At 52.5% G+C, this 25,976-nt stretch overlaps 2 protein-coding genes and 1 non-coding gene across 4 annotated transcripts; 2 read left to right on the forward strand and 1 right to left on the reverse strand.

Moving 5' to 3' along the window:
• dhx36 (DEAH (Asp-Glu-Ala-His) box polypeptide 36) lies at window positions 1–10,690 on the forward strand. Of its 2 annotated transcripts, XM_023822094.2 has the most exons (25): window positions 1–573; window positions 691–839; window positions 1,061–1,250; window positions 1,482–1,520; window positions 1,827–1,997; window positions 2,080–2,159; window positions 2,785–2,859; window positions 3,944–4,110; window positions 4,428–4,509; window positions 4,646–4,786; window positions 4,968–5,073; window positions 5,882–5,969; window positions 6,055–6,110; window positions 6,197–6,261; window positions 6,487–6,630; window positions 7,847–7,964; window positions 8,227–8,325; window positions 8,417–8,590; window positions 8,665–8,751; window positions 8,863–8,946; window positions 9,097–9,196; window positions 9,286–9,376; window positions 9,464–9,584; window positions 9,855–10,007; window positions 10,175–10,690. In XM_023822094.2, the coding sequence occupies exons 1-25, from the start codon at window positions 298–300 to the stop codon at window positions 10,358–10,360; spliced, it is 3,042 nt and encodes a 1,013-aa protein (XP_023677862.2). In that variant the 5' UTR covers window positions 1–297; the 3' UTR covers window positions 10,361–10,690. The 2 variants fall into 2 exon arrangements, with proteins under 2 accessions (XP_023677862.2, XP_072557611.1); XM_072701510.1 differs by lacking the exon at window positions 1–573 and having other exon boundaries at window positions 620–839.
• On the forward strand, window positions 3,147–3,328 carry LOC111849950 (U2 spliceosomal RNA). The gene has a single exon (XR_002839669.2). It is a non-coding gene; the product is annotated as a U2 spliceosomal RNA (small nuclear RNA).
• On the reverse strand, window positions 10,477–25,870 carry LOC111849324 (rho guanine nucleotide exchange factor 26). Its single transcript, XM_023822108.2, has 14 exons — window positions 24,250–25,870; window positions 23,933–23,984; window positions 23,430–23,575; window positions 22,381–22,437; window positions 21,847–22,007; window positions 19,106–19,258; window positions 18,883–19,012; window positions 18,254–18,328; window positions 17,919–18,008; window positions 15,607–15,761; window positions 14,564–14,773; window positions 12,487–12,557; window positions 11,720–11,824; window positions 10,477–11,417 (listed from the first exon to the last, which is right to left on the reverse strand). Exons 1-14 carry the CDS (start codon window positions 25,372–25,374, stop codon window positions 11,275–11,277), a joined length of 2,673 nt encoding a protein of 890 aa, XP_023677876.1. The 5' UTR covers window positions 25,375–25,870; the 3' UTR covers window positions 10,477–11,274.
• Window positions 25,871–25,976: the final 106 nt, after the last annotated feature.

The following is a 25,976-nucleotide window of genomic DNA, read 5'->3' on the forward strand; positions in this document are numbered from 1 at the left end:
CGAACTGACGTCATTTTCATGCGACCTCGGTATGTGTACTACAGTCGGCGCAAGTTGCCAGATTGTGGAATTGATTCTATGTAAATAACAGTTGTTAACATAAATTAGATCATTTTACGGAGATTTACTTATATGCATGGGATTCACAAGCACACCTTTGTTTATCCAATTCACTAGGTGTTGATAGCTAGCTTGCTAGCTGACGAGTTAGCCAGGTTGGTTGGTTAACACGACACCGGCTTTTCTGCTGCAAGCAGATTCATCTTTGACGACAGGGACCGTGTGACGGAGGGCGGCATGAGTTATGGGTACGGCTATAGGGGTGGCCGAAGAGGAGACCGTGACTATGGAGGTGGGAGCGACGAAAGGTGGGAGCGGGGAGCCGGGTCGAGCGGCAGCGGATACCCCAGGACTGGGAACTGGGACTCCCGGGAGGACGACGGACAGGGGCGAGGACGGGGACGTGGAGGGGGCTCACGGGGACGCCACCCCGCACATCTGAAAGGCCGAGAGATCGGTCTGTGGTACGCGAAAAGGGGAGGCATCAAGAGAAAAGAGGAGGAGAGAAAGTCGGCAAGTATCGATCGCCGGTTTGTAATGTAGTTGGTTAAGGAGCCCAGCTAAGCTGCCTGGTTGTATTGGACCATGCGGATTCCTTTGCGTGTCTCAACGCCCCTGTGCATTGTGTAGAGAGCTGTCGTCCAAATGGACGAGTCGAGGGAGCAGCACATCACCCAACTGCTGAACACGGTCCAGAGGGAGCCGTCCGGATCTGCAAAGTCTAGTCACGACTCGGCATCTCAGAGCTGGCGATCGGCACCAAACCCCAACCAGCACAGGTGCAGTACCCAGGCCACTGTCATGGCCTTGTCATGAGAGGAATCCAACAGAAATAAACACCTAAGATAATCCCTTAATGCACTGGTGCAGTAGTGTGGTCCCTGGTAAATATGTTGCAAATACCGAGATTCACGCTACTTCTGTTGTGAGAAAAAAATCAAGTGTAAGTGCATCTCTTTCCTTAGACATGTTCTCAGCAGAAGTATCTCTTTGTGTTTAGCTACTTTGATGGCGAGGAAGTGCCAAAGGAGGACCCTAAAATGGAAGTGAAGGAGGTGAAGGAGGAGATGAAAGATGAAAGAGACTTGCAGTATTTGTTCCAGGATCTGGTCCGAGACATTGCTGTTGACCAGGAACTGAAGAGAGACCTGCACAAGAAAAGAACTGACACAAAGTACCTGGATATGATGGTGAGATGATGTTGCTGTTGGTTCGACGTCCCTCACAAAAGCAGTGTTTCCTGTGAGAATGTGTTGTTTGGCCAGCTTTACAGCTGAGTAGTGCCGGCCCTTTGTGGAACTGTACTAGGTCCATCAGCTATATTAGTGTTGTACCGTGCAGGAGCACTGTGCTCTGTTTAAGCTCTTGCAGATGCATAATTGCTGTAGTTTGTTTTATTTAATTTGTTTCTCTTTTTTCAGAAATTCAGAGAGAAGCTTCCGTCATATGGAATGAAAGAGGTAAGGCTTTGAAAATACTCAGTACTCAAATCTGTCAGAATATATACTTTGCTAAAATTTCTGCCTTTAATCAAGGTTGGTAGGAAATGTGAAGGGGGTGACTGGCGCCGGTAGAATGTTGGACCTTGAATATCAGAATCCCATAGTGTGTCTGTCGGTAGTTTCTGACATGCAGGAGCTGCTGATATATGGGCCCTGAACTCTTCTGCTCAGGGAATGTTGGAAAAATGATGGAGAGCAGCTATGTCATCCCAGTAGCCGTCTGCTTGGAAGCTGCTCATGCTGACCCATGTGCCCTGTTGGTAGGAGCTGGTCCAGTTGATCCGGGCCAACCAGGTTCTGGTGGTTAGTGGGGAGACTGGCTGTGGAAAGACCACTCAGGTGACCCAGTTCATCCTTGATGACAGCATCGAGCGAGGAATGGGCTCCGTGTGCAGGGTGGTGTGCACCCAGCCCCGCCGCATCAGCGCCATCTCAGTATGTAATGCCCTCTGGGGGGGGGATTGTGTGTAAACTGGCAAACTACTGTGGGAAACATTAACACACGTTACTTTTGCAGGTGGCCGAGAGGGTGTCAGCTGAGAGGGCTGAAACAGTGGGGGGGGGGAATTCCTGTGGGTACCAGATCCGGCTGCAGAGGTACGCATCTCTTGGTGGGGGAACGGTAGACTTAGAAACCTGGTAGAGACACTTCCATCCTTACCGTTGTCTGGTTGATAGCTTTAAGATGGGTGCTGTGTATGACGTCATCTCCTTTTGGTATCGGGGATTAGGTGTGATGCTGCACTGAGGCCAAAGATACTGTGATCCTGTAATTATGTGTGTGTGTGTGTGTGCTGAGTGCACTTTGTGAGATGAGACCTTGTGGACCCCCCCCCCCCCCACACACACACACACACACACCACTGAGTGGTATCCGTGACCTTTAACCCCATCACATGGCACTCAGCCCCATGACATAGGCTGGGGTGAGGTGATGATGAGGCTGAGAAGCGTGTTTGTGGGCTATGAAGTGAGCGCAGGCTTTAGAGGGGAAGATGGATGTGTGGGGATTGTCTGGCAGTTCTCTCCGCTGGTATAGGCATGTATGATCAGTGTTAGATAAGCGGGATTGGCACGGAGCTGCTGTACAGCAGTGGCCGAGGCAGCCCTCTCCCAACCGGCAGAGCCGAGCCCAGCTGAATGTAAGACCTTCACCATTTATTTATTTATGTTCATTTGTTTCTGCTCCCACCTTCTCCCGCCCCCACTCTCCATCCTCCAGCCGGTTACCACGGAAACAGGGCTCCATGCTGTATTGTACCACGGGCATTATTCTTCAGTGGCTTCGCTCCGATCCGTGAGTATACCCCCCCCCCCCCCCACCACACACACACACACACACACACACACACACATACACCTTCCTGTACTACTCTAGCTTGTTTCTCCTGGGAGGGAGGCCGTAGCATCTGTATGCCTGGGAGCTGCCACAGGGGGCGCTGTGGCCCCTGGGTTAGCATGAGCTTCAGCCTTGGTCACCGATCAGGTGCCCGTGAGGAGCATCAGGCAAGGCGTCTGCTTGCACATCCTCCGTTTTTAACTGCGTCCTAAATCTAACGCACCCTTCTTGTCACGCTTCGAAGTATCACATCTCGGCCTTTCAGCTAATATCAGGTTATAATACCTGTTCTTATCGGATGTGTCCCAAATGCGGGGGCTGCATATTAAGTGGATTTTTCAAACCGGGAGTCGGAAGAGGCGCTTGCCCCCACCTGCCCCACACATCGAACAAATATCGCGGTGCCTATGAGAGCCGTGCACCTTCATTTACTATTCAATCTTGCTGTGTTAGCGTAACCACGCTTGTAAATGAGAATAAATAATCCTAGGCCCCTAGAGGCAGTGCTGGCCAATCAGAGCCGTTTGACCCCAGACTCTTAGTGTCAAGTGAGGGTGTCCCACTTGAAGCCTGTACTCATGCGGGTAGGTGGGGGGGAGGATCTTTTGTTCCTGATGTTTTTGCAGACTCCCAGTGTGCCTGTAATATCATTCATAATCAGAAGCAGTCTGCTAGTGAATTTTTCTAAGCGCTTGTCTCATCAGTCTTTTTTTGTTTGTTTATGATCTTACTAGCGCTACATTAAATTGCACACACTGGTTGTTTCATGACAGGCTGCGGGTTGAAGTTTCGGTCTATGAATAGATTTTAAAAAAAAAAGATGGCGAGGATCTGAACGGGGCCCAGCGGGATGAGGGCAGGGGGCTCTGCCTGTCCGGGCTTTCATGAAAACATCTGAAGCCAATGAATGATTGATGACATCCCAGCTCTCATTTGGCGGCTTCAGAGTTTAACCTCATGATGCGCGGACGTGGGTAAGGGAGGGAGGTAGAATTGTTCTTAAAAAAGCTGTTTTGGGAAATGATTTTATTCCTGTCTCCAGGCACCTATCAAGCGTCAGTCACCTCGTCCTCGATGAGATTCACGAACGGAACCTGCAGTCCGACGTCCTGCTCGGCATCGTGAAGGATCTCCTTCGCCACAGAGATGACATCAAGATAATCCTCATGAGCGCTACCCTCAATGCAGAGAAGTTCTCCAAGTACTTTGGTGAGATACGGCGCCTCCTTGTGGTGGCCGCTCAGGGTGTGTGCGTGCTCACGACCGAGCTGCTCTATACGCATAGCGAGTGTGTGGGCCTCTGACTTTTATCTGATCTGACGCTAATCACACTAATTAGCCAGGAATTTTGCCATCCCTGGAAATGACTGTTACCCAATCATTTCATCTATAAAGGGTGGGCTCTATGTTGGAAGACCAGAATAGCATATCTGTAGGCATCCTGTAGGCAGGGAAGATACCATCTTAAGATGAGGGAAGGTGAGACATTCTGAGTTAAGGAAGTATCTTCATCTTTGCCTCTTTAGATAAATGTCCGATGATCCACATCCCTGGCTTCACCTACCCGGTGACAGAGTATCTCCTGGAGGATGTGGTAGAGATGCTCAGGTGAGTTTACCTGCCCAGATTCAGGTGGGGCTGCTTCTGAAATGCGACGGTCACCGTGGACCCTTTAGGGCATCCCCAGAAGCCTCTCTGATTGGATAATCAGAGGTCAAGGGTGATTGGCTGTTCACGTTGGCAGGTACCGGCCTCAGTCGCAGGACCGACGGCCCCGGTGGAAGCGGCGCTTCATGCAGGGCCAGATGTTCCAGCAGGAGAAGGAGCAGAAGGAGGAGGAGTATCGGGAGAGCTGGCCGTGCTACGCCCGCACGCTGAGGGATAGGTGAGCTGAGGGCCGGGCTAGAGGCCTGATTGTAGGCGTCTGATGAAGTATTCCTTTTGTTAGATTATTTGGCTGGTATGTAATTTAGGCCTGTTTACAGGACATCTCTGGTGCTGTGTAGTACAGAGTTGGATCTGAGACTCGCAGGTATTTAGAGACATCTGTTCTGGGCACCCTGCAGGTACTCTGACAGCACCATTGATGTCCTGGAGATGATGGACAACGACGACAAAATCGACCTGGCGCTGATAGTGCAACTGATCAGACACATCGTGCTGCATGAAGATGTGAGTCCTTCTGGTCCGATTCCTGTCGGCATCGCTTCCTGGATGCTTCCATCTCGGTTCCCCCGTCGTGTGAGAGTCTGCAGTTCTGCATCAGGGGCCCGTTTTGATTTTCACTGGTGCTGTTTCGTAAGAGGCCCCTCCCACTTCCTGCTGTCATGGCACATGGGGGGGGGGGGGGTTATCACCATCGTCAAGGTTCCAGCAGGAGAGATTAAAGATGAGATTAATTACTGTTAATTAGCAGTATGGTTTGGGAGAACTGAGCTCCTGAGCTGTCTGGGTGCTTCTGCCAGAGTGAGAAAATATGAATAATGACGGTTGTGCCCCCACCCCGCCCCCCCCTTTCCTCACCACTCCATTAGGGTTTTTTTGCTAGACTAGCTGATCATCTGCATACATTTTAGTGTTATAGAAATGGGCTCATCTCCCCCTAGGCCTTGCCTCAGAAGGACTGTGAAAAACTCATTTTCTTCTAGTGGCTCATGGCTAAAAATAAGAGCAGCATCTGTAGCCTGCAGGACCGACTCCCCTGCACCTGCCCCTCGGTGGCGCTCAGTCCCTGCTGATTAGATTACAAGCCTATCATGTGGTCCGTCTTATTCGGCGCGCTTCACTCCATGCTGATTAGATTTCAGGCCTATCATGTGGTCCGTCTCATTTGGCGCACTTCACTCCGTCACTCTGCCCAGGACTGTCTCAGGGTCGCTGCTCTTTACTGGTGGTCCTGTCGTCACATTATAGCATTTCGGTGTTTCTGGGTCATTAATGCTGGTTCTGTTGTCCGCATGGTGGTCTGTATGTGTTTCAGGAAGGTGCTATCCTTGTTTTCTTACCTGGATGGGATGACATCAGTGGTCTAAATGATCTCCTCATGGCCCAGCAGATGTTTAAGTCAGGTAGATACACCTGCACACCTGTGCCGAGTTCCTGTTCGGTCCAGGTTGACCCACCTCCTAACACCCCCTGCTGGTTCTGTTTCAGAGAACTTTATCATCATCCCGCTGCACTCCCTGATGCCGACGGTCAACCAGACCCAGGTACGTGTCCGACACCAGTCCTAACGTCCCCCATGCCATTGGCTGTCGGCTCACTCGTGGCCGCTGCCCCCTGTCTCCCCACTCAGGTGTTCAAGAGGCCCCCGCCAGGCGTGCGCAAGATCATCATCGCCACCAACATCGCCGAGACCAGGTGTGCCATCATTGTGGGGCTTCCTGTTTTAGGAGCGTGTTGAAATCTGAATGTATCACTGATCTGAGCAGATGGATCAGCTGACTGGTGTACTGCTCCGGCCCTGCCTTTAGGCTGTATATCCACTGCTTGTTAACCAACTTCTTAGTGTTAATAGATGTTCACACAAACCATGTGTGTGTCTCTGCACCTGTGACCCCATGTGACTGTGTGCCCCGCCCCCAGCATCACTATCGACGACGTGGTGTTCGTGATTGACGGCGGAAAGATTAAAGAAACACACTTCGACACCCAGAATAACATCAGCACCATGACGGCCGAGTGGGTCAGCCTGGCCAACGCAAAGCAAAGGAGGGGCCGTGCTGGCAGGTGAGTGAGCGCGAGTCAGCGCAACCCCAGCAGGTGAAGGAGCGCGAGTCAGCGCAGCCCCGTCAGGTGAAGAAGCGCGAGTCAGCGCAGCCCCGTCAGGTGAAGTAGCGCGAGTCAGCGCAGCCCCGTCAGGTGAAGTAGCGCGAGTCAGCGCAGCCCCGTCAGGTGAAGTAGCGCGAGTCAGCGCAGCCCCGTCAGGTGAAGTAGCGCGAGTCAGCGCAGCCCCGTCAGGTGAAGTAGCGCGAGTCAGCGCAGCCCCGTCAGGTGAAGTAGCGCGAGTCAGCGCAGCCCTGGGAGGTGAGCATGTGTCCTATTAGGTGAGCTAGTGGCCTGAAAGGTGAGAGAGTGTGTTCCCATGCTTAAGGGTTTGCCAAAATGAACCATATAACACATTTTTACATCAGATCCAAAATGGTAGCATCGATCCTGGCTACCCATCAACCCCCCCCCAATTCTATCTCGTTTTCAGCAGTTGGAAATGCAGGCTGGCGGCTCAGCAGTAAATTGGCTTTGCACACGCCAGAAGCTCCCTGATCCGTGTGTGTGTGTGTGTACATGCAGCACTCCTATAATGGCTCCCGGTAGGGTGGGGTTGGCGGAGGGGGGTGTACGTGACTCAGACTCTGCCTGAAAGGGGCGCTGCCTTCCCGGGCCCCTAAACGAGGCCCCGTCCGGCTCAGTGCTGTCAGGAAGCCTCACATGTGGCCTTGGGTAACCCTCAGCTTGTCTCAGTGGCGATCTTGCATTATTCATGAGGAGCGTGTCCCATCACGTGCCTCAGAGCGCGTCTGGGCTCATTTCCGGGCAATTTAAAAGCCGCGGTTTGGCCTTATCCCGCCGCGCCCTCGCCAGCCTTGTTCCCCGTGGCTCCGCCGTCTGTCAGAGCTGAGTGCCAACACCCAATTAGCGCATGTTGGGGATAACGGGCATTCATGCGTTGGCAGCGAGGAGGCGGCCTGGGAACACTGGGAGCTCAGCCGGGCCTAGCCCCTCTTCACCCAGCCACTCTGCTGCCTGCCCCCCCCCCCCCCCGAGTATGCTTCAGGAGGAATGGCGCCACCTAGTGGCAGTGTAGTATTACGCTTGCATTACATTTAGTATCATGGTAGATGACACAGATAATGGCACCTAAATAACTGCATGCTGTTTAATACCCTTTCTCCTCATGCATGCCCGTCGTGCCCAGGTGAGTCGTGTTCTCTGTCCCTCCACGCAGGGTGTCCCCCGGGAAGTGTTACCACCTGTATAATGGCCTCCGTGCCAGCCTGTTGGATGCCTACCAGCTGCCCGAGATCCAGCGCACCCCCCTGGAGGAGCTGTGTCTGCAGATCAAGGTGGGCGTGGGGTCCCCTCATGCTTACACCCGCCATATAAAAGCCTTTTGTAGTTCAGCGGGTGACCTTTTGTAAAAACAACCAATCAGATTTCAGAAAGGGGCTTAATCTGGGTCACATCTGTAGAGTCCAGCTGTGAGAGGTTCACGCCCCCCCCCCCCCCGGGGAAGCAGTTTTAGATGGGAAATAGTTCCCTCCCCAGCTGAAAAGAGAAGATGATACTGATGGACCACTGGTTCTGGAGATCTCCTGTCTCCTGTAGATCCTCAAGCTGGGCAGCATCGCCTCGTTCCTGCAGAAGGTTCTGGACCCCCCCTCGGAGCAGGCTGTCCAGCTGGCCATCACCCACCTGATGGACCTGGTAAGGGAGGGGGGCGGGCGATACAGAGTCACTGTTCCAGCTTCTGATAGTCGGCCATGTTGAAAATGCCCGTTGCTGTGTATCGGGTCAGAACGCCCTGGACCGGGACGAGGGGCTGACGCCGCTGGGGGTGCACCTGGCCCGCCTTCCAGTCGAGCCGCACATCGGGAAGCTGATTCTGTTCGGCGCCTTGCTGGGGTGTCTGGACCCGGTGCTGACCATCGCGGCCAGCCTTAGCTTCAAAGACCCCTTCTTCATTCCGCTGGTACGGACACACCATGCCCACACGCACTGCTTTTGGCTCTCGCTCTTTGATGTTAAGCATCCTTTACATTTCAGGGCAAAGAGAAACTGGCGGATACCAGGAGGAGAGCCCTGTCAAAGAACTCCAAGAGTGACCACTTGACTGTTGTCAACGCCTGCCTCGTAGGTGCCTCAGAAGGCAGAATCGGGGCCTGATCCCCAGCCCTTCTGGTAGCGCAGTAACTCGCTGCATGTAGTCTGCACTGACACGCTATATTGGCGTTTCCTCGCCAGGGCTGGGAGGAGGCCAAACATCGTGGCTATAAGTACGAGAAGGATTTCTGCTGGGAGAACTTCCTGTCTGCCAACACCCTCCAGGTGAGATCGCTGGCTGTCTGCTGGCCAACAAGCAACCTGCAGCGATGCTGGATTGTTCTCTACAGACTAGGCAGACTAAGTTGGCTGGTGAGAGCCAGTTCTGGCTGGACCTGTGGTCATGTGACCCTGTTGATACATTGTTACCACCAGATGTTGCACAACATGAAGGGTCAGTTTGCTGAGCACCTGCTGGCCACAGGGTTTGTCGGAAGTAAAAACCCCAGAGACGCTGCATCCAACGTGAACTCCGGTGAGCCTCTGCTGTCCTGTGTCACCTCCATCCTCTCTGCGAGCTGCTGGTCCTTGAGCTGACCTCCTCCTCATGCCTCTTCTCTACAGAAAACGAGAAGCTCATCAAAGCTGTCATTGTGGCCGGCCTGTACCCCAAGGTGGCCAAAATCCGACCCAGCTTCAGCAAGAAGAGGCCCAGGTCAGTCCCTGTTTGGGTACCGGAGGCTGCTGTGATCCATAGCGCCGTTACTGTGATTTCTACTCCATTTCTCTCTTTGTGGTTCAGGGTTAAGGTATACACCAAGAACGACGGCAAGGTGAACATCCACCCCAAGTCTGTAAACGCGGAAGAGGCCGAGTTCCATTATACGTGGCTCATCTATCACCTGAAGATGAAGACCAGTAGTGTAAGTGCCCCCCCCCCCCGTGAGCCAGAGATTAGGTATCGTACCCCGGCTTGGGCTATGGTTATAGGCCTGATTGTGATTGGCTCAGCGTGGTGTATTGGCGGATGCCTGACCCTTCCTCATCCGTTACCCATCGCCATACCAACCACAATCACGCCTACAGTCATGGGAATGACCATGGCTGTATAAAATCATATGACACTGTGGAGCTGTTCGCGTTCACCCGTCTGGCACAGGAAGTCCTCACCTCACCCCCCCCCCCCCCCACAGATCTTCCTGTACGACTGCACGGAGGTGTCCCCATTCTCGCTGCTTTTCTTCGGTGGGGAAATCTCCATCCAAAAGGACCAAGACCAGGACACCATTGCTGTGGATGACTGGATCGTGTTCCAGTCCCCAGCGCGCATCGCCCACCTGGTCAAGGTGAGGAAGATGTTCCCGACTGGCCGTGACGTGGTCACGCCAGGTGTCGTCTCATCAGCCACATGAGCCCTTGGCCCTCAGAAGCTGCCAAGCTCTCTGGCCTTTTGTCACTTGTGGACCAAGCACTGGAGTCGCAGCTAATGGTCCCATTAAAAATGTCCTTACAGAAACTGAAGAAGGAACTGGACACTCTGCTTGAGGAGAAGATCAGAAACCCGCAGCCGGTGGACTGGAGTGAGTCGAAGTCTAAGGACTGTGCGGTGATCTCGGCCATCATCGACCTCATCACCACGCAGGAGGGGGATGCTGGCTATGACAGAGGCATGCGTGGGGGGGACAGATACGATGATTAACACTGCCCCCCCTCCCCCCTCCCCAGGTATCTGTCACAAACCCCTAATACATAACTTATTTTGGAAAAGACTGTCGCATCCAAACATGTCGGAAGATGCAACACGAGATTATCTGATGCCTTTTTTAGTTAAAAATCTTTAATGGTGTCTGTTAAGTGAACATTCTGCAGTGCTCCGCAGTCCCCTTTCCCATTGGGAGAGTCTCTCTCTCCATGCATGAGCAATCGGCAGGATTATCAATTTTGTTTTTGTACAGACTGTTTATGTCCTGTGAGCCACCATCCCTCCACCCCCCCCCCCCAATTAAAGCTGCACATTATCTTAACCAGATTAGAAGGCAGCAAGCTTCCTGTCTAGAGTGGTTATGGTTTACACACCAGTCCAGCGGGACCAGTGCCAGACGTCATCCTCTTCCATGATGGTGGTCTGAGGAATCGTACTTGGGTGTAGTGCTGCTTGAGATACACTGTAGAGTCAACGCTGTTTAAATGCGCCCGTCAAATCTGTAGGTTTAAAACACATTGCTGGGTTTACAGTAATGATACATATTTGTCCCTGAGTAAATAGGACCTTGAGGCCAGATTGTAATGGTAAATGGTCAGTCCTTCCTTCTCAATATTACCCGTTTGTTGGTTGAATAACAGCCTTCAGTTTTTTTGATTGGTTGATAAAGATTCACTCTTAGGGGGCTTCAAGATTGGCCAGAAAAACAGATAAAACCGTAAAATGTTGCCTCGCATATCACAGCAACCATGAGGGAAACTTCATATGGTTGTATCCTTCTTGATGATGTAAGCAGACATGGGGACGTCCCCGATGAGGCAGCTATAGCTACAGGTAGACAAAGGTGAGCCTGGCAGCCGGGGTGGTGCTCTTGCCGTCAGCCCAGGCCCCCCCGCCGCTAGCCGCTAGCTTCACACGTTGGTCTCCAGCCGCTGCAGCCGGTCCATCCGCTGTACGTTGCGCTGGATGGTGGCCTGACAGGTGATGACCTCCGCGCACTCCGCTGGGAACCAGCCGCACTCCCCGTCTCGGAGCCGCTGGCCCTCGTACCAACCTGGGGGGGGGCACACTGGGCGTCATACACACAGAGCGTCACAACAGGAAGCGGCAAGTAAAGGCGGTTCCATGGGAAGAACTTAAGTGAGGCCCACAGCGTGTTCAACTCCATTCTCTCCAGAAGCTTCTAAGCGGCCGTGGGCTCAGCTCTCTGTTGTATTTTTAATGGCCCATACAGGACCGAGAGGCCTTTTGATTGGCTATTCTGGTGGCGCTGGCCTTTTCACAAGAAGCGAAGGCCTCTCCACATGCAGCCACACGCGGGGGGGGGGGGTGGGGTGTCTCCTGGCGGTCTCTCACCGTCATCCACAGTCTGCCACAGCAGCACCACATCCGCCACCTGCAGCGAGAGCTCGTCGGGCTGCTTGGCCGTGTACGTCCTCGTCACCTCCACCTGGGCCAGCTCTGTGGGACAGACACACAGCCGGCTCGTTCCACTCGCTCCAAATGCAGACGTCGGATTATAGGCGAAAAAGGTCAATATTATTTACATGGAGTGAAACCCTAATAGTAGTATAGATGCTACAAGAGACATCTTTCCCCTATTTTAACCCCCCCCCCCAAAGGGGAAACAGTAATTTAATTGAATAAAATTATTGTACTTTTATATTTAGCCAGTCCATCTGAAGGTTTGTGGAGTTATGACCGTGGTTGTGCTTGTGGTTTGGTTGTTTTTGCTGGGTGACAGTAATGTAGAAAGTATCCGGGTTTGGCTTTGATTGAGGGCTGTCCAGACGTGCCCCTGGAGCACAGGATGGGCGATGATGTAATGCTGAAAGCTTAGTTCAGCAGTTTGCTGGAGCTCAGTTTGCTCTGTGCACACCTGTGTCAACTAAAGGCCCTATTTTGAGCATCTTGCATTGTGCACATTATTGTAATTTAATTTTTCACGATATCCACTCCATCCTGGATGCAGGCGTGAGCAATAAGAGCCTTTCTGAAAATCCTAAACATACTGCCCTGCATAATAGGAATGAAGTCCGTGGTTCATTTTAAGGTGCGACTGTGCTGTGTGGCCAGTAGGGGGCAGCATGTTGCCAAATATAATTACAGTCGGCTGCACTCACCGGTTTTATCCATGTTCTTCCTGTCATTGGTGCTTTGTCCGAGGGCAGTGACCCAGCGGGCGCGCTCATTCCTATTACAAACAATGAGGGTAACGCACACAAAGCTGTCAGCGGCCAATCAGCATGGAGGACACAGCCACAGATGTCAAAGCACTGCCCCTTCTGGCGGCATGAAGCGGACCGTCCCTAAGAATGGGCAAATATACAAGATGGGGTTGTAAAGCAACACGATCTCCTCCCTCAGAGGTGCCCACTCTCCAGAGACCCCCTCCCTCCTCAGGTATGGTTTCCGTGGAAGATGATCCCAGAGATACAAACCCTTTCACGGAAAGGAAACCTTGTCGTGTCGGTTTTTCTGAATTCCCCTTTTGTTTCGCTTTTTGTCGGGTAACATGGTTGGCGTTCAGGAAATCCTACAAGCCTACAGCCATGTATTTAGTGAAAAACAATCGACTGGCTCTGTCGCTGGATACTTATGGACATACGGTCAGGTGTCCGTCTCATTGTGGCTAGAAGAATTCGGTGAAGGACTTTTGCAGTTGTTGAGCCTCTGAACAGATTGTGCAAATCATGCTCAGTAACTGGAGACTGGTGACTGGGGCTCCGGTTTCACGGCCCAATGAAAGCTAATCTGCTCCAGCGAACGCGAAGAATAGCAAAATACCACAGTGTTCCAGGCAGAGGAGGCCAGCCACCTCCTCCGAATGAAATACCTTAAATACTGCGCGTTCAAAACCATTTCCCAACCCACTGAAGTAACCCTATAGCAGTGATCGCAGTAATATCGCACTGCGTGCAGCAGAAACCAGCTCAGGCTCTCGAATATTCAAGTGCCAGAGTCGAAAAAACACCATGATCCTCAAATCCTCTGACAACATCAGAGATGAATGCATCAAAGATAGCATTCTGCTAATGCAAAGCAAGGTCACAGCCGGCTACTTGTTGAGAAGAGCCTCCATATGGCCTACAGATAAACTCGGTGAAAGTTCCTAAGAGTGTCAGTTACACAGAGAAGAGTTTCAGCGAAAGTGCGGAGCGGGTGGATACTGTGATAGCGTCACTGAGAGGGAGATCCCCCCCCCCCCCCCCCCACATATGGGGCACAATCATTCGTGTCCTGATTCGCACGCAGGGAAATTCCAGCAGTAACGATGAGCCCACAGGGTTCCAGCCAGCGGGATGACAAGGACTGTTGAGAGACGGCTCTTTATCACACCGATCTAACGTCCCGTGATATTTAAAGAGCCGCAGTCTTGTTGACTTCCTGACTCGCTCTGAGGGAGGAGTCATGAGCCCGTATATTTAGACTGGTGCAGAACCCAGAGGAGAAATTCTGGGCCCGAACCCAGCAAATTAAAAGCCACGAAGAGGCAGCTGTGAAGCCACAGACCACCTTCCATGGCGCGTAAACAAACAGGGCGTCACACTGGTGCAGACTGACAGAATCCCTGTGACGGAGAGGCCACAGGCTGGGCCCAGACGGCACACAATGGGCTGGATGTGGACGGGGGGGGACCAAAGGGTTAGGCCCCCCCAGCCATGACCCAGCCGAGAGATGGACCCCGACTTCAACAGACTTTGCAACCGCCCAGCCTCACCCCCCCTCCCCCCACTTACTAGAAAGATGTAGCGCTCCAATTAACGGGAGGTTGCCTAGCAACAGACAAATAAACCCGCTCCCTGCCAGAGAGGACTGTAGCACGGAGTGCTTGTTTTTGGGGCGGGGAGGGAGTCTGGATCTATGACAAGAATCACAGGACTGTAAATTGTGCACAGGGCTTCGCGTTGGTCGGTTTTTCAATTACAGTGGTGTTTTATGAGAGAGAACAAGCACAGCATCCCCAGAGAGTGACTGCACCCAGGCCCCTCCATACGCACAGGCACTGGGAAGGGTACACCCCCTAACCCTAAACCCAACCCTAACCCCAACCCCACAGGGTGAGATCGGGCACAGAACCAGCTCCACAGACACCCACAATCATCTCCCACCAGACTCATACTAACTCATTTCTCACAGTTACCCCATATACTGTCAGACATTGAGTACACTCTGGGGGCTCTCCCATTGGTTACTCACAGTTGCTCGGCCCCCAGCACTCTGGACACCATCTCCTGCGAGTGGTTGCTGCAGAATCGCATTTTGAACAGGTGGCAGGCGACCGGCTGGCGGGATGTCAGCATGGAGCTTGGTGTTCGCACGGGGGAGAGGTTCAGCTCATCCGCTTGGCACAAGTCCACCTTTATCTGGTCCCGCAGGGCATAGTCCATCACCGTGTAGCTCTCCTCACTGCAGCAGCAGGGGGGTGAACCGCGGTCAAGGGAGGCTGGACTCAGGAACAGTGATAAGCAGCAGACAGTAATTGAACTGAAAGGGACGCACAAGTCCGCTGTTTGGGAAGGAAGCTTTACTCACACCCACAATCTTGTAGGACCTAAAACTCATGGTCTAAGGCAGTGTTTCTCATCCCAGTCCTTGTGGACCCCCAGACAGTTAATACTTCTGCTCCCTACTCGAGGCCCAGTATGAGAAATACTGCTCTAAGGTTGGAGAGTGAGGCATTCAAACAAAAATGGGGGGGGGCGGCTTATCCAAGAACAACAGCTGGGACACTGCCAACAGCTTATTACTCATCTTACGTAACTGCCCCCAACTCGGGAAATTCAGCAGAAAGAACGTCATTATTTTCTCCAAGATGCTGAAGAGAGAGGGAGCATCCAGAGCTTCCGGGGGGGGGGGGGGGGGACTCAGTGAGGGACACTGCATTACAACCACAGTCACAACAAATGTGGCATCAAAGTCTTGGATGCAGCTAGCAGGACGGACGGAACTGTGCTAAGGAACAGCACATGTCCGACAGGACCAGAGGGGCACCTGGACGTGGACAGGGCCCTGCTAGAACGTGGACAGGGCCCTGCTGGAATACCTAGTCCTTCCTTAGTGTCCATCCCTTGACCTCCGTTAGCAGCAGATATATCCTACATGCCACCCTGAGCTATGACATCACATTTAACACATTTAGGGGTCTGTCCCAGAACCTCACACCTTTAGGAGACCAAGAATACGGGGAACAGAGATGAAAGCCCCCAACAGAAAGCAGAACGGGCCAGACACACACCCACCTCTTCTTCCGGGTGACTATGAGGACGTCATTGAAGAGGAAGAGGTACACAGGCAGCCGGGACACGCGCTTTATGAACCTGCTGTTGTCTTCCACAACGGTGGTGAGTTCTCCACGCTTCACCAGCCAGCGGGACGAGGAGACCAGCGGGAAGGGCTGGGGGGGGAATGGCACCAAGCAACAGATTTAGGGTCAGTCCTCACTGCTGAGCCTCACAGACTCCAAAGCTGGCGCATCTCAGCGTATCGACACCCACCCCTGTAGGGGGCGCTATATCAGGGAGCAGCCCCTCATGCCACATAGGAATCCATGGAGCCACAAAACTGAGCCTTAGCACCTGTGTCACAGTCTAGAGGGACATTCAGGCATCATATTTAGCTTAATGAGGTAAGGAAATCCCCCAAAAGGGAACACCTCCCTCAGTGCCTGCCTGCTGGAGTAGTGTTAACCCCCCCCCCCCCCACACACACACACACACACACACCCCAACTGTGGAAAAGCAAGGTGGTAGTTATCTATATATTACATGGTGGGGACCAAATGTCCCTACAATGTCATAAAAACCTGTTATTTTGATATTGCGGGGACTATTTTTTTGGTCTCCACAAAGGGAAACAATTTTCTAAAACTCTATGACTGCAATCAAAAACTAAAAATGCCAAAACTCTGGTATTTTGTTTGGTTACTTATAGTTAAGGTTAGGGCCGGGTAGGGGGTTAAGGTCGTCATTGTTGGAATTAGAGTTTTTCCCATAGAAAAGAATCCCCACAAAGATCTGAATACAAACTGTGTGTGTGTGTGTGTGTGTGTGTGTGTGTGTGTGTGTGTGTGTGTGAGATCTCAGCTCCAGCTGCCCATGCACACAGCACAGGGATAAAGGCAGACAAAGTATTTCAACAGGTCCTGCTCTGAGCTCCTCCCTTGTTGATATAATTCCACTGCTGCTCTGAATGTGTGTTTGCGAGGGAGTGAGAGGCAGGCCGGGCAGGGGGGGGTGGGGGCTCACAAGTGCCAGCTCATTCAGGGTGTAGAGCACTAATCCCACGCTCAGTGTTACCCTCCCTGGTCCTGACACACATGCCGGGTTCACAGGGAGGCCTGCAGACACCGCGACTGCCCTGAACTCGAGCTCCCGGGAACCCGGCCGAGGAAACAGGCCAAGATCTGTGTGGAAGCTGGCATTAGGGAACAAAGGCGGCGTTAACAGAACCTGCTGGAGCCTACTGCTCAGAACCCTGCCTTTGGGTCTGAAGGAACAGATGATTAGACCCATATGTGTCAGCAAACATACCACCTGCAGTTCAGACTAGATAATCCACCTGAAGCTATGCAGGTTTGGGCCTGGCCAGTACCTGGATGGGAGACCAACTAGGAAAACTGGGTTGCTGCTGGGAGAGGTGTTGGTGTGCCTGACAGGTTAGTCTATCCTGTGGTCTGTGTGGATCTCAATGCCCCAGTGCAGTGATGGTGACACTGTGCTGTAAAAATGGCACCATCCTTCGGAAGAGACGTAAAACGGAGGTCCTGACTCTCTGAGGTCATGAAAGACCCCTGGGCATCCTTTGGAAGCGTAGGGCTGGTACCCTGATGCCCTGATAAAATTACCCACTGTGGCCTTTTCTAATCCGCCTTCCTAATCATGCCTGTATCTCACTGGTGATTCTCTCCTGCCCATTCACCACCTCAGCTACTGTGTGGTGAAGGTACTGGTGCAGAATGGCTGCCGCCACATCATCCAGGTGGGGGCCACACAGTGCTGGTGGCTGAAGTGGCTCCCCATTGGTTCTGTGAAGTGCTTTGGTTGTCTTGAAAAGTGCTATATCAATGCAACTTTCATTCATTCAGAATTCCATGCCAAATCTTGCACAATCACACTGTATTGTCTATGCCTTAATATCATGTTTAAACATCTCAATATTCATATTTATTTACTTGTCATTTACACTGTGACCACCAGAATATTATTTCACCTTAATGTATATCCCATGCATCATAAAAATATGAAGATGACAAAGGTATTTTGACTTTGACTTGAGAAGCCACTTTGGAGGACGATGACAAAGTCTGGGCATGTTGTACTGAGATCATACCCAGGACAGGACACATTTCACAAGAGAAACCAGCCGTAGTTTGAGCAAAAGTCCTTCTTTCTCTGCCCTCCTTTAACCATCACGTGAAGCACAACATTCGCAGATAGGATGTCGGCTTCGGAAGATTCAGAGAGCAAACTGCTCCTTGTGATACAAGAAGCACGCAGAGACCTGCAGATGCTCAGGAGGACAGAGACGTCAGCAGGGCGGCTGGGATCCTCACCTTGATCTTGAAGCCCAGCTGAGAGTTGATGGTGTACATCATCTCAGTCCTCTCCATGCGTCTGGCTCCCTCGTTACACTGACGCACAAGCTGTTCACGCGCGCACACACAGAGGAAACAGCTGTTAGGCTCTCAGACACACACGGGTAAGGCTTTGGTCTCCAGAAGTTTCCCAACCCGGTCCTTGAGGACTTAGACAGTCCATGTTTTTGCTCCCTCCCAGCTCCCTGTAACAAAAATGCGGACTGTCTGCGAGTCCCCGGGGACCGGATTGGGTAACACTGGTCTACAGGACTAGCTCTCAGGGCCCCTGAGCATGAATGCATGCCTCTCACCTTGCTAACTGCCTGCAGGGCTTTCTTACACGCGCCGTAACAGACAGAGTCCTGGGCGGTCTTCTGACAAATGGTCTGCAGGAGAAGCAGAACAGCCATCGAGAGTCAGGTCCCTGCGCAGCACACGCAGACGCGCAATACCTGCACACACTCTGGCAGGCAGCATTTGGTGCCATGAAAAGTCCACTTTCGCTCTGTGTGTCTGCTGTGGAGCCAAGGGGTGGAGCAGCAACCAGGGGAAACGGGAATTTCTCAGGGTCTGATGCAGCCGAAAGCCTTTAGCGAGCCTCCGGGGGCCAGTGCATGTGTGTGCGCGACAGTGAAATGTGCGCGACAGTGAAATGTGCGCACCGGTGTGGTGTTGGCTGACTCCTCAACAGCTGTGGGAAGCAACAGAGAAGGCGGAGACAAGGAAAAAAGAAAGAGGAGCACAGAAACAGGATCGCTGGCAGACGACCAACGGATAAGGTCATGTGACCGAGGTGGCGTTTGTGTGGGAGAGGGCAACAGGCACTTATGTAACCGTTCTTTTCCACTCGTAACTAACAGGATGAGAACATCACTGCTTTTTTTAATTGCCTATGTGTAGCAGAAGCCGTCCGGCGATCGGAAAGCAGGCAAATGCTCACGTCCAACAGCAGGGGCAGTCGTGTGACTCGCTGCATGGGCAGGATGAGGAAGGAGTGCATGGGGAGGTTCCGGCAGTCCTGGTGGGCCTCACTGCGGGACAGAACCTCCTTGAAAGTGGGGTTCTTGGTGCTGCACAGGCGGTAAAGAACACAAAGATTGAAATGCTGCCGGAATGGCCCTGTGCGTTTGTGTACCTCCTGGACACAACTTCATGAGACTCACAGGAGCTTCTGCAGTGTGCGCTGCTGGTACACCTCGTTGGAGCAGTAAGTCACGTAGGGGTCAAAGGTGTAGCGGGCGTGCTTTTCCATGATGTCGCTGATGTCGTCGATGACAAAGTTCTGCTGGTGCCGGTCCTCGAGCTCCTTGAAGAACCTGTCCGGGGAGTGGGGCTGAATCACATTCACGATGTGACCAGCAACCCGCTCTACTACGGAACAGCGCAGATCTACAGGCAGCTAATGGAGGTCCAAAACATTGGTCCATCGCCTCCCTTCGCTATTTGAACATGGAAAAACAGATGCCTGATCTCCCAAAGTCAAATCTACTCCTGGAAACTCCCTTGTCACCGTTTGAGTCACCAGGCGTCAGTCCATTCCTTAAGGTGCTGAAAGCCCATTTAATCGGTTAATCTGTTAACACAGAACACACTGCTGTCATCCACACACAGAAATTAGTACATAAAAGTCGCAAGCCAATCCGGTTTTATTTTCTGGACTATAAATGCTTTGAATTACTAATCTCTGTGAAACAGAAGACCAAACAAAATATGTTTAACTTTCTTAGGGAGAAAAAAAATCAGGGATTAAACAATGAGCCCATCTCTGAACACAAGCACAAACTTGCTGGCTGTAATTGCACAACAAAGTGTTTCCCAACACTACCGAACGACTGCGGAGAATAAACGTGCAGAGGGTGGGAGGTGCACCTGTGCGTATGGGTGGCTTTTTCTTTGAAATGGTGTCACGAGGACAGACTGGAAACAGGGATGAAACGCTCCCACACCCGTGACCTTGCGGGCATCACAGGAGAGCGTCCCGTGATCGTTTGCACGGTTTCCACGAAGCACTCACTAAAAACATCCCATCTGCTATATCACAAGCCCTGAGGACAGCAGATGAAGCTGCTTCTGTTGCGACTTGACTTGCCCACGGGGAGCAGAGGCAGCCTCAGATCTGGCCTGGGATACTCTGACAGTGTGGACAGCAGAAACTCGAAATGGCAGCATCCCGAACCAGAGGAATGAAAATACAACAGTGTCGATACTGGGAGAGTCGGCCAGACGGCTCAAACGCCTTATTGTTCTCAGAACATGACATCCCATATTAGCCGAGTGAAGAGAGAGGACTGGGGGCAGGGAGATGATGTATGCTTGCAGTACACCTAGTGTAAACTAGCTACTTTCCCACAATGCACCCATGTGACAAAGTGGTGGGTCACAGCCAGTGGTCGACAGCAGCTTCTACGCAGAAACCATGGTAACAGAGTAAAGATCCTTTCTCATCATCATCAGGTACACTGCTTTGCCACGTCACCCAAATACATCACAGACATCGTCGCCAGTGTTAGGAGGCAGTGTATGGCGTAGTGTCCCTGTGACCGGAAGGTTGCTAGTTCAAATCCCAGGGCTAAAGGTCCTCCAAGGCCCTTAAGCCCCAATTGCCCCAGGAACTGACTGACTGACATCTGAGTGGATGAATAACAGGACGGGACTTGCTGTCGCATCCTCACAGCACTGTGTACGTCAATATATCATCCTCATTTTGAACGTGATATAACAGCAGCTGGCTGTGAGCGGATCACCCAGCCTCCAAACTGAATCATGTGACCCCCCCGAGGCTAAAGCCACCACACTAGTGCCACGGCACACTCCAGAACTTTTCCTAAATCTACCCAAATGGAACGCAGAACGTTAACAGAACATCGGCAAGGACAAACGGAACCAGCCAAGTCAGGGTGGGTGTCTAACTGCGCCTATTCTGGAAAATAAACACCACTTATGTTACGATCCTGTTCTTAGTCATTTACGTACATCGTACTATTAGTCCTCAGTAAACTATTGTTCTACAGTGTGTGAAACAAACAAAAAAAAAATGCCTGAGGAAAATTTATGCCAGTCAAAGTGTCCTATTGACTCATTTGTTTTCAAAGTTTTAAAAAGGGATAAAGATTGTGATCGAAGGTTCGCACAAACGTGCCAATGCACGACACTTTCACTCGCACGCAACTGCACCCAAAGCTGCCCGATTACAGGAAACCCAGAGCCGTATCTTCTGGGCTGGATCTGCATTAATGCCACTTTTGAGGAAGAGTCACGGGCTGGTGACCCAGCATGCCCTTCTCCGGCGTCCCCATGGGGACACAGGGGGCTGCAGAACAATCAATGTTAACAATGGAGGTACCGCTGTGAATCAAAACGCACGAGTTTGTGAAGCCAATTAAGTAACAATACCTTACAATGAATGTATCAAATGTAGTTGGCACGGCGACTGATCAGGTGACTTGGCATCAAGCCAATCCCAGAGGAACGGGCGCTCAGCTGAGCCCATCCCATACCGACAGACACCTGACTGGAGTCTTTGGCTGGCCAGGTCACTCCCCCTCTGGACTCCGTCATGCACTTTCTGAGCCATGTACTCCTGACTCTCCCAGGGCGGCTCCCTGGTCAGCATACATAGGCCCAGCCCAGGGTGCGAGCCATGCAGAGCTCACACCCAACTCGAGGGAGCCTGACAGAGCGGATCATTTTGCTGGGGTCCCCACGGACCCCACAGACAAGATGTTTCAGTTTCAGCCCAGAAGATAAGGCAACGAAAACAATGGTATTATATTGTCTTCCCTAAAGCACATGGTATTAGATTTCCTACCGAAAGCAGCATCACCCACCAAGGTGACAAAAGACGGAGTGCGGAACCAAACTGAGTTTCTCTAGCTGTGGACACACAAAACCTCACAGAACTTACTTTTTGCTGGCTTCACAGACATCAGTGATGTTGGAGAAGAGGTGGTGGTTCTCCGTTTTGGTCATGGTGTCACTCAGCTCTGCGGAATTCTTGAACATGCGGATGAGCACCTCCAAACTGCGCAGGTAGGAGTACTCTGAGGAGATGACCTCAAAGATGGCCTGAGAAGACAAGGGGCCCATCAGGGTCTCATCGCCAAACTCAACGGTCCCGGCTCCTTTAAGATCTTTTGTCGTCCTCCTTCGTTCAGCCCGCCCATATTTATTTATGGCACAAAGAAGTTCACTAAGCTACCAGCTCGTGCTCAGACAGCCTGGCTGTTCCCATGGTGCCTTGCTGCACTACATTATGGGACAGTTCCCACACTGAAGATGTCAGTGCGGCTCTGGGAAAAACCCACACGCTACCCCCCAACCCCGTCAGCTCAGACAGACGGAGAAACATTTCACCGCATATCCCAGCAGCCCCTGGCGGTGGCTATAGTCTGGCAGGAAGTGACATAGGCAGCAGTATACAGGTGAGAAGACTTATTACCTCCTGCCTCTTCCTCTCCTCGGGGGTCATTTTCTCACACACCCCACTCTTTTTGACCTGGAAGGGAAAGAGGGGAACACAGCAGCCTGTATTATTCCAGCTGTGTGTGTGTGTGTGTGTGTGTGTCTGTGTCTGTGTGTGTGTGTGCAGCCACATTTCAGCGCTGACACCTTGGCAGCCATCTGGAACATTCCATTATTCTTTAACCAGAAAAGCAGGACAGTCAGACCTGTCTACACAGAAACATAGAATGACTGGCCAGGATGCAGGTCATTTTCTGGCCTCGGATCTAAACCCCTCACCTGACAGGCCACACTCCCGGCTCCCACAGCCGGTGCCGGCTTTTGGGAAGAGTGCCACATGCCCAGCCCCAGGCTCACCGCGGGGGAATTCCACGTAAGAAGTAAAAAGGCCCGGAATCTGATAACGGCCCATTTCTTAGAAAACCTGACACCCAGACAGCGGGGCAGATTCACGGAACGGGGCCACGCCCTTTATGACGAGAACGGCGGCAGACACCAGCAGCAAGAAACACCTCAGCCGTGACAAGGCCACCAGCCCCCCCCCCCAACCATCTGGACCCAATCACAGAAGATAAAGTGAAAGCATCCAGCATCTGTTAAGGCTAAATTACCACTAGTGCTTTGCACTTTCTCTGCAAACCAGCTCTGTCACCACTAATCCCAGTGCTACTGTGTCGAAAGTACAGAAGCCCCCCCGACCCGGTGCGGCCCACGCAGGCCTGCTTCAGCGGGGCGCAAACAGGGAAAAGTGGAAGAGCCAGAAAACAACAGTGCATTCCTCAGGGCTGCATTGCGAAATAGTGTAATCAGAGGCACAGGGCGGGACCAAGATACAGACACGGAGAAGGAAGCCTGTGTGTGTGTGTGTGTGTGTCTGTGTCTGTGTGTGTCTGTCTGTGTGTGTCTGTGTGTGTGTGTCTGTGTGTGTGTGTCTGTCTGTGTCTGTGTGTGTGTGTCTGTGTGTGTGTGTGTGTGTCTGTGTGTGTGTGTCTGTGTGTCTGTGTGGACCCCAGCCCACCCCCTCACCACGCTCAGCCTGCTCCAGCACGTCTGTATGGATCGGTACTGAACCACAATGCCAGGGTCAGATTCGGGCATCCTGGGCTCCGCTTCCTCATCCGAGTCGTTATGCAGCGCCTTCTCCTGGTAGTTCTGGTACATAACCTCATCCCCTGACACGCACAAAGGTCACACCAGTGTGAATAATTCAGTGAAGTATTTCGTGAAATTTCACATCGCTGTACATTTCTAAGCAGAGTTATTCCTGAATTTTTCTAAGAGGGTGCAAAGGTGAAGTCAGCCGAAGTGAAAGTGAACGTGCATAGAATGGACAGTGTGTGACAGAGGAGAGCTGGAAAAGCCCCATTCCAGCACAAAACCCCTGGTAAATCACACGCAATAAGCAGACACCCAGGAGTAGATAAAGGTGACCCCCCCCCCCCGGTCAGAAGCAGCCTCCCACAGCTCGTGCCAAATTCCAGATTGAACTCAGTGAACATGATGCAGGCAAATATCAAAGGTCTGCTCACCCTCACTGTCGAAGGTCTTCTGGGTGGGCAAACCTTTCTTCCTCTCCAGGGTCTGGGGAGACACGGGGAGGGCAATTCATTTTTCAAACAGGGGGCAGTGTTTTTAGACAAGCAGCTTTACTGGTCAAGCGTTCCCGGAAGCAGAAATGTCAGTGACTCTGACGCACAAGGTTTCTAAGCAACCCAGAAGCGGGCAGCCCAGTGGACCCTATCGGGCAGCGTCACTGTCTCTGGGCATTGACCGGACGCCAGACGAGACACCGGCGGGAAGTGTCCGTCATCGAAGTATTACAGAAGGTCCCCTGCATGTCACCCACCTTGTTCTTGGCTGGACTAGGGGACCGCTCCTTGTCATCTGGCAGGATCAGCTGAGGCTGGCACAGGATGTCGGTGACATCCAGGTCGATCCCGCTGACCACGGCGCGCCGGTAGGACGTGGATCGCGTCGCCCGCTTCAGTGAGCCGGGACTGCAGTCAGCGCCGTCGCGGGTTTCATCCGTGCCGTCCCCGCTGGTGGAGAAAAAGGCCCCCGCCTCCACCATGCTCCGTACCCGTGGGGCCCTCCTGGGCGCTTCCAGCAGGCCCTGGTTGCCATGGTTACCCGGGGCAGCTTTGCCGGACCGCATGCAGGAAGCCAGCGCCTTGGGGATGAGCTGCTGGGTGCCGAGTTTCAGCGCCGCCGGACTGTTGGTGCTCAGTACGACGTTGGAGGGGGCCCTGTTTTCAGAGGCCTGGCGGAGAAGCACGCCTCTCTCCTCCGGGGAAGGACTCTGCGGCGTGGGCGGGTCCGAGGTGCTGCAGGACATGGGCGAGGGGCAGGACGTGCTAGGGGTGGGGGGGTCAGACGTCGATCCGGATGCCGTGGGGGCCCCGCAGTCCGAGGGGGGCGAATGGCTGCAGTTTCTAATGGCAGAGGGTGACCGCTGTTTCTGCCAGATGTGGTCCGGTGAGTCCAGGCTTGACCCAAAAACAATCTGGTCATTCTTGGAGGTCAAAGCCGCAGGGGTGGAAATGCAGTCCCGGGCGTCACTGCGCTGGTCATTGGGATGGGAGCTGCCTGGCCAACGTGGGCAGTTTCTGTTTGCCTGGGTCCTGCTCACCGTGTGGAACGCCTGGTTGTCCACAATGGCTGCTTCATTTTCCAACTTGGTCTTGGGTAGAGGGGGCTGATCACTGTTTTCATCATTTTCCCCAATGCTAATTACTTTCACCATCCTGGGCTTGTAGTAAGTAGGTTTCTTCAAAGTGTGCTTCAGGACCAGTGTCTCAGTCGAGCACAAAATATTTTCCGTAGACTGGGAGCAGGCAATGGTCCTCCTGTCATCCACTCCGTCAGTCTTATAGCTGCGAGACCTGGGTTCACCCCTGTCGCTGGGGCACCGCCTCATCCATTGCGGAGTGATGTTGTTATTGGAAAGATCCACCTCGTTTCCTTCTTCCATATCAAGTCTTGCAGGTTTAGAGTTCAATGTGCGAACAGTACGATCCGGCAGATGCGCTTAATCCATGCAACGGGGTAACCCATATTTAAAAGCTTAAAATGTTAATCATTTATCAGAGTTGCTCAAAGTTTGCGGGCGGTTGCGTATTTGCAAAAAAAAAAAAAAGTTTTTGATTGCACACTTACTGGCGGACCTTCATCGGGGTTCAGGTTTCCCGCAAAGTGGACATTACAGCCGCAAAGCCGCAAGCTTGACTCGGATTTTCAGATCAAGATGCGTTAAGGTTTGCCCATTTTACTGCGAAAACATGCCGCATACGGCAGCACCAAACTTGCGAAGATAACAAAGTCAGCGCGGAAAGTACCTTTCAGGAGGTGGCCGTGCTCAGTCGATAAGTATCCGCCGCCGCTTCTGTGTTTATCGGTAAAATCTCCGTTAAACCCCCAAGTTTCTATGTCCAGCTTCCCTCTATGCCTCCGCTAAGCGCGCCGCACTCAAGCTGAATGAGCGCACCCGCGGTCACGAGGAAGATACCGCCTCCCACACCGGTGAGCTGACGTCATGCGCGTTCATGGCGAAGTATGCTGGCTCTGGGAGGTCAA

The sequence above is a fragment of the Paramormyrops kingsleyae genome, chromosome 17 (genome assembly GCF_048594095.1).
Source record: "Paramormyrops kingsleyae isolate MSU_618 chromosome 17, PKINGS_0.4, whole genome shotgun sequence".
In the NCBI taxonomy this organism is placed as follows: domain Eukaryota; kingdom Metazoa; phylum Chordata; class Actinopteri; order Osteoglossiformes; family Mormyridae; genus Paramormyrops; species Paramormyrops kingsleyae.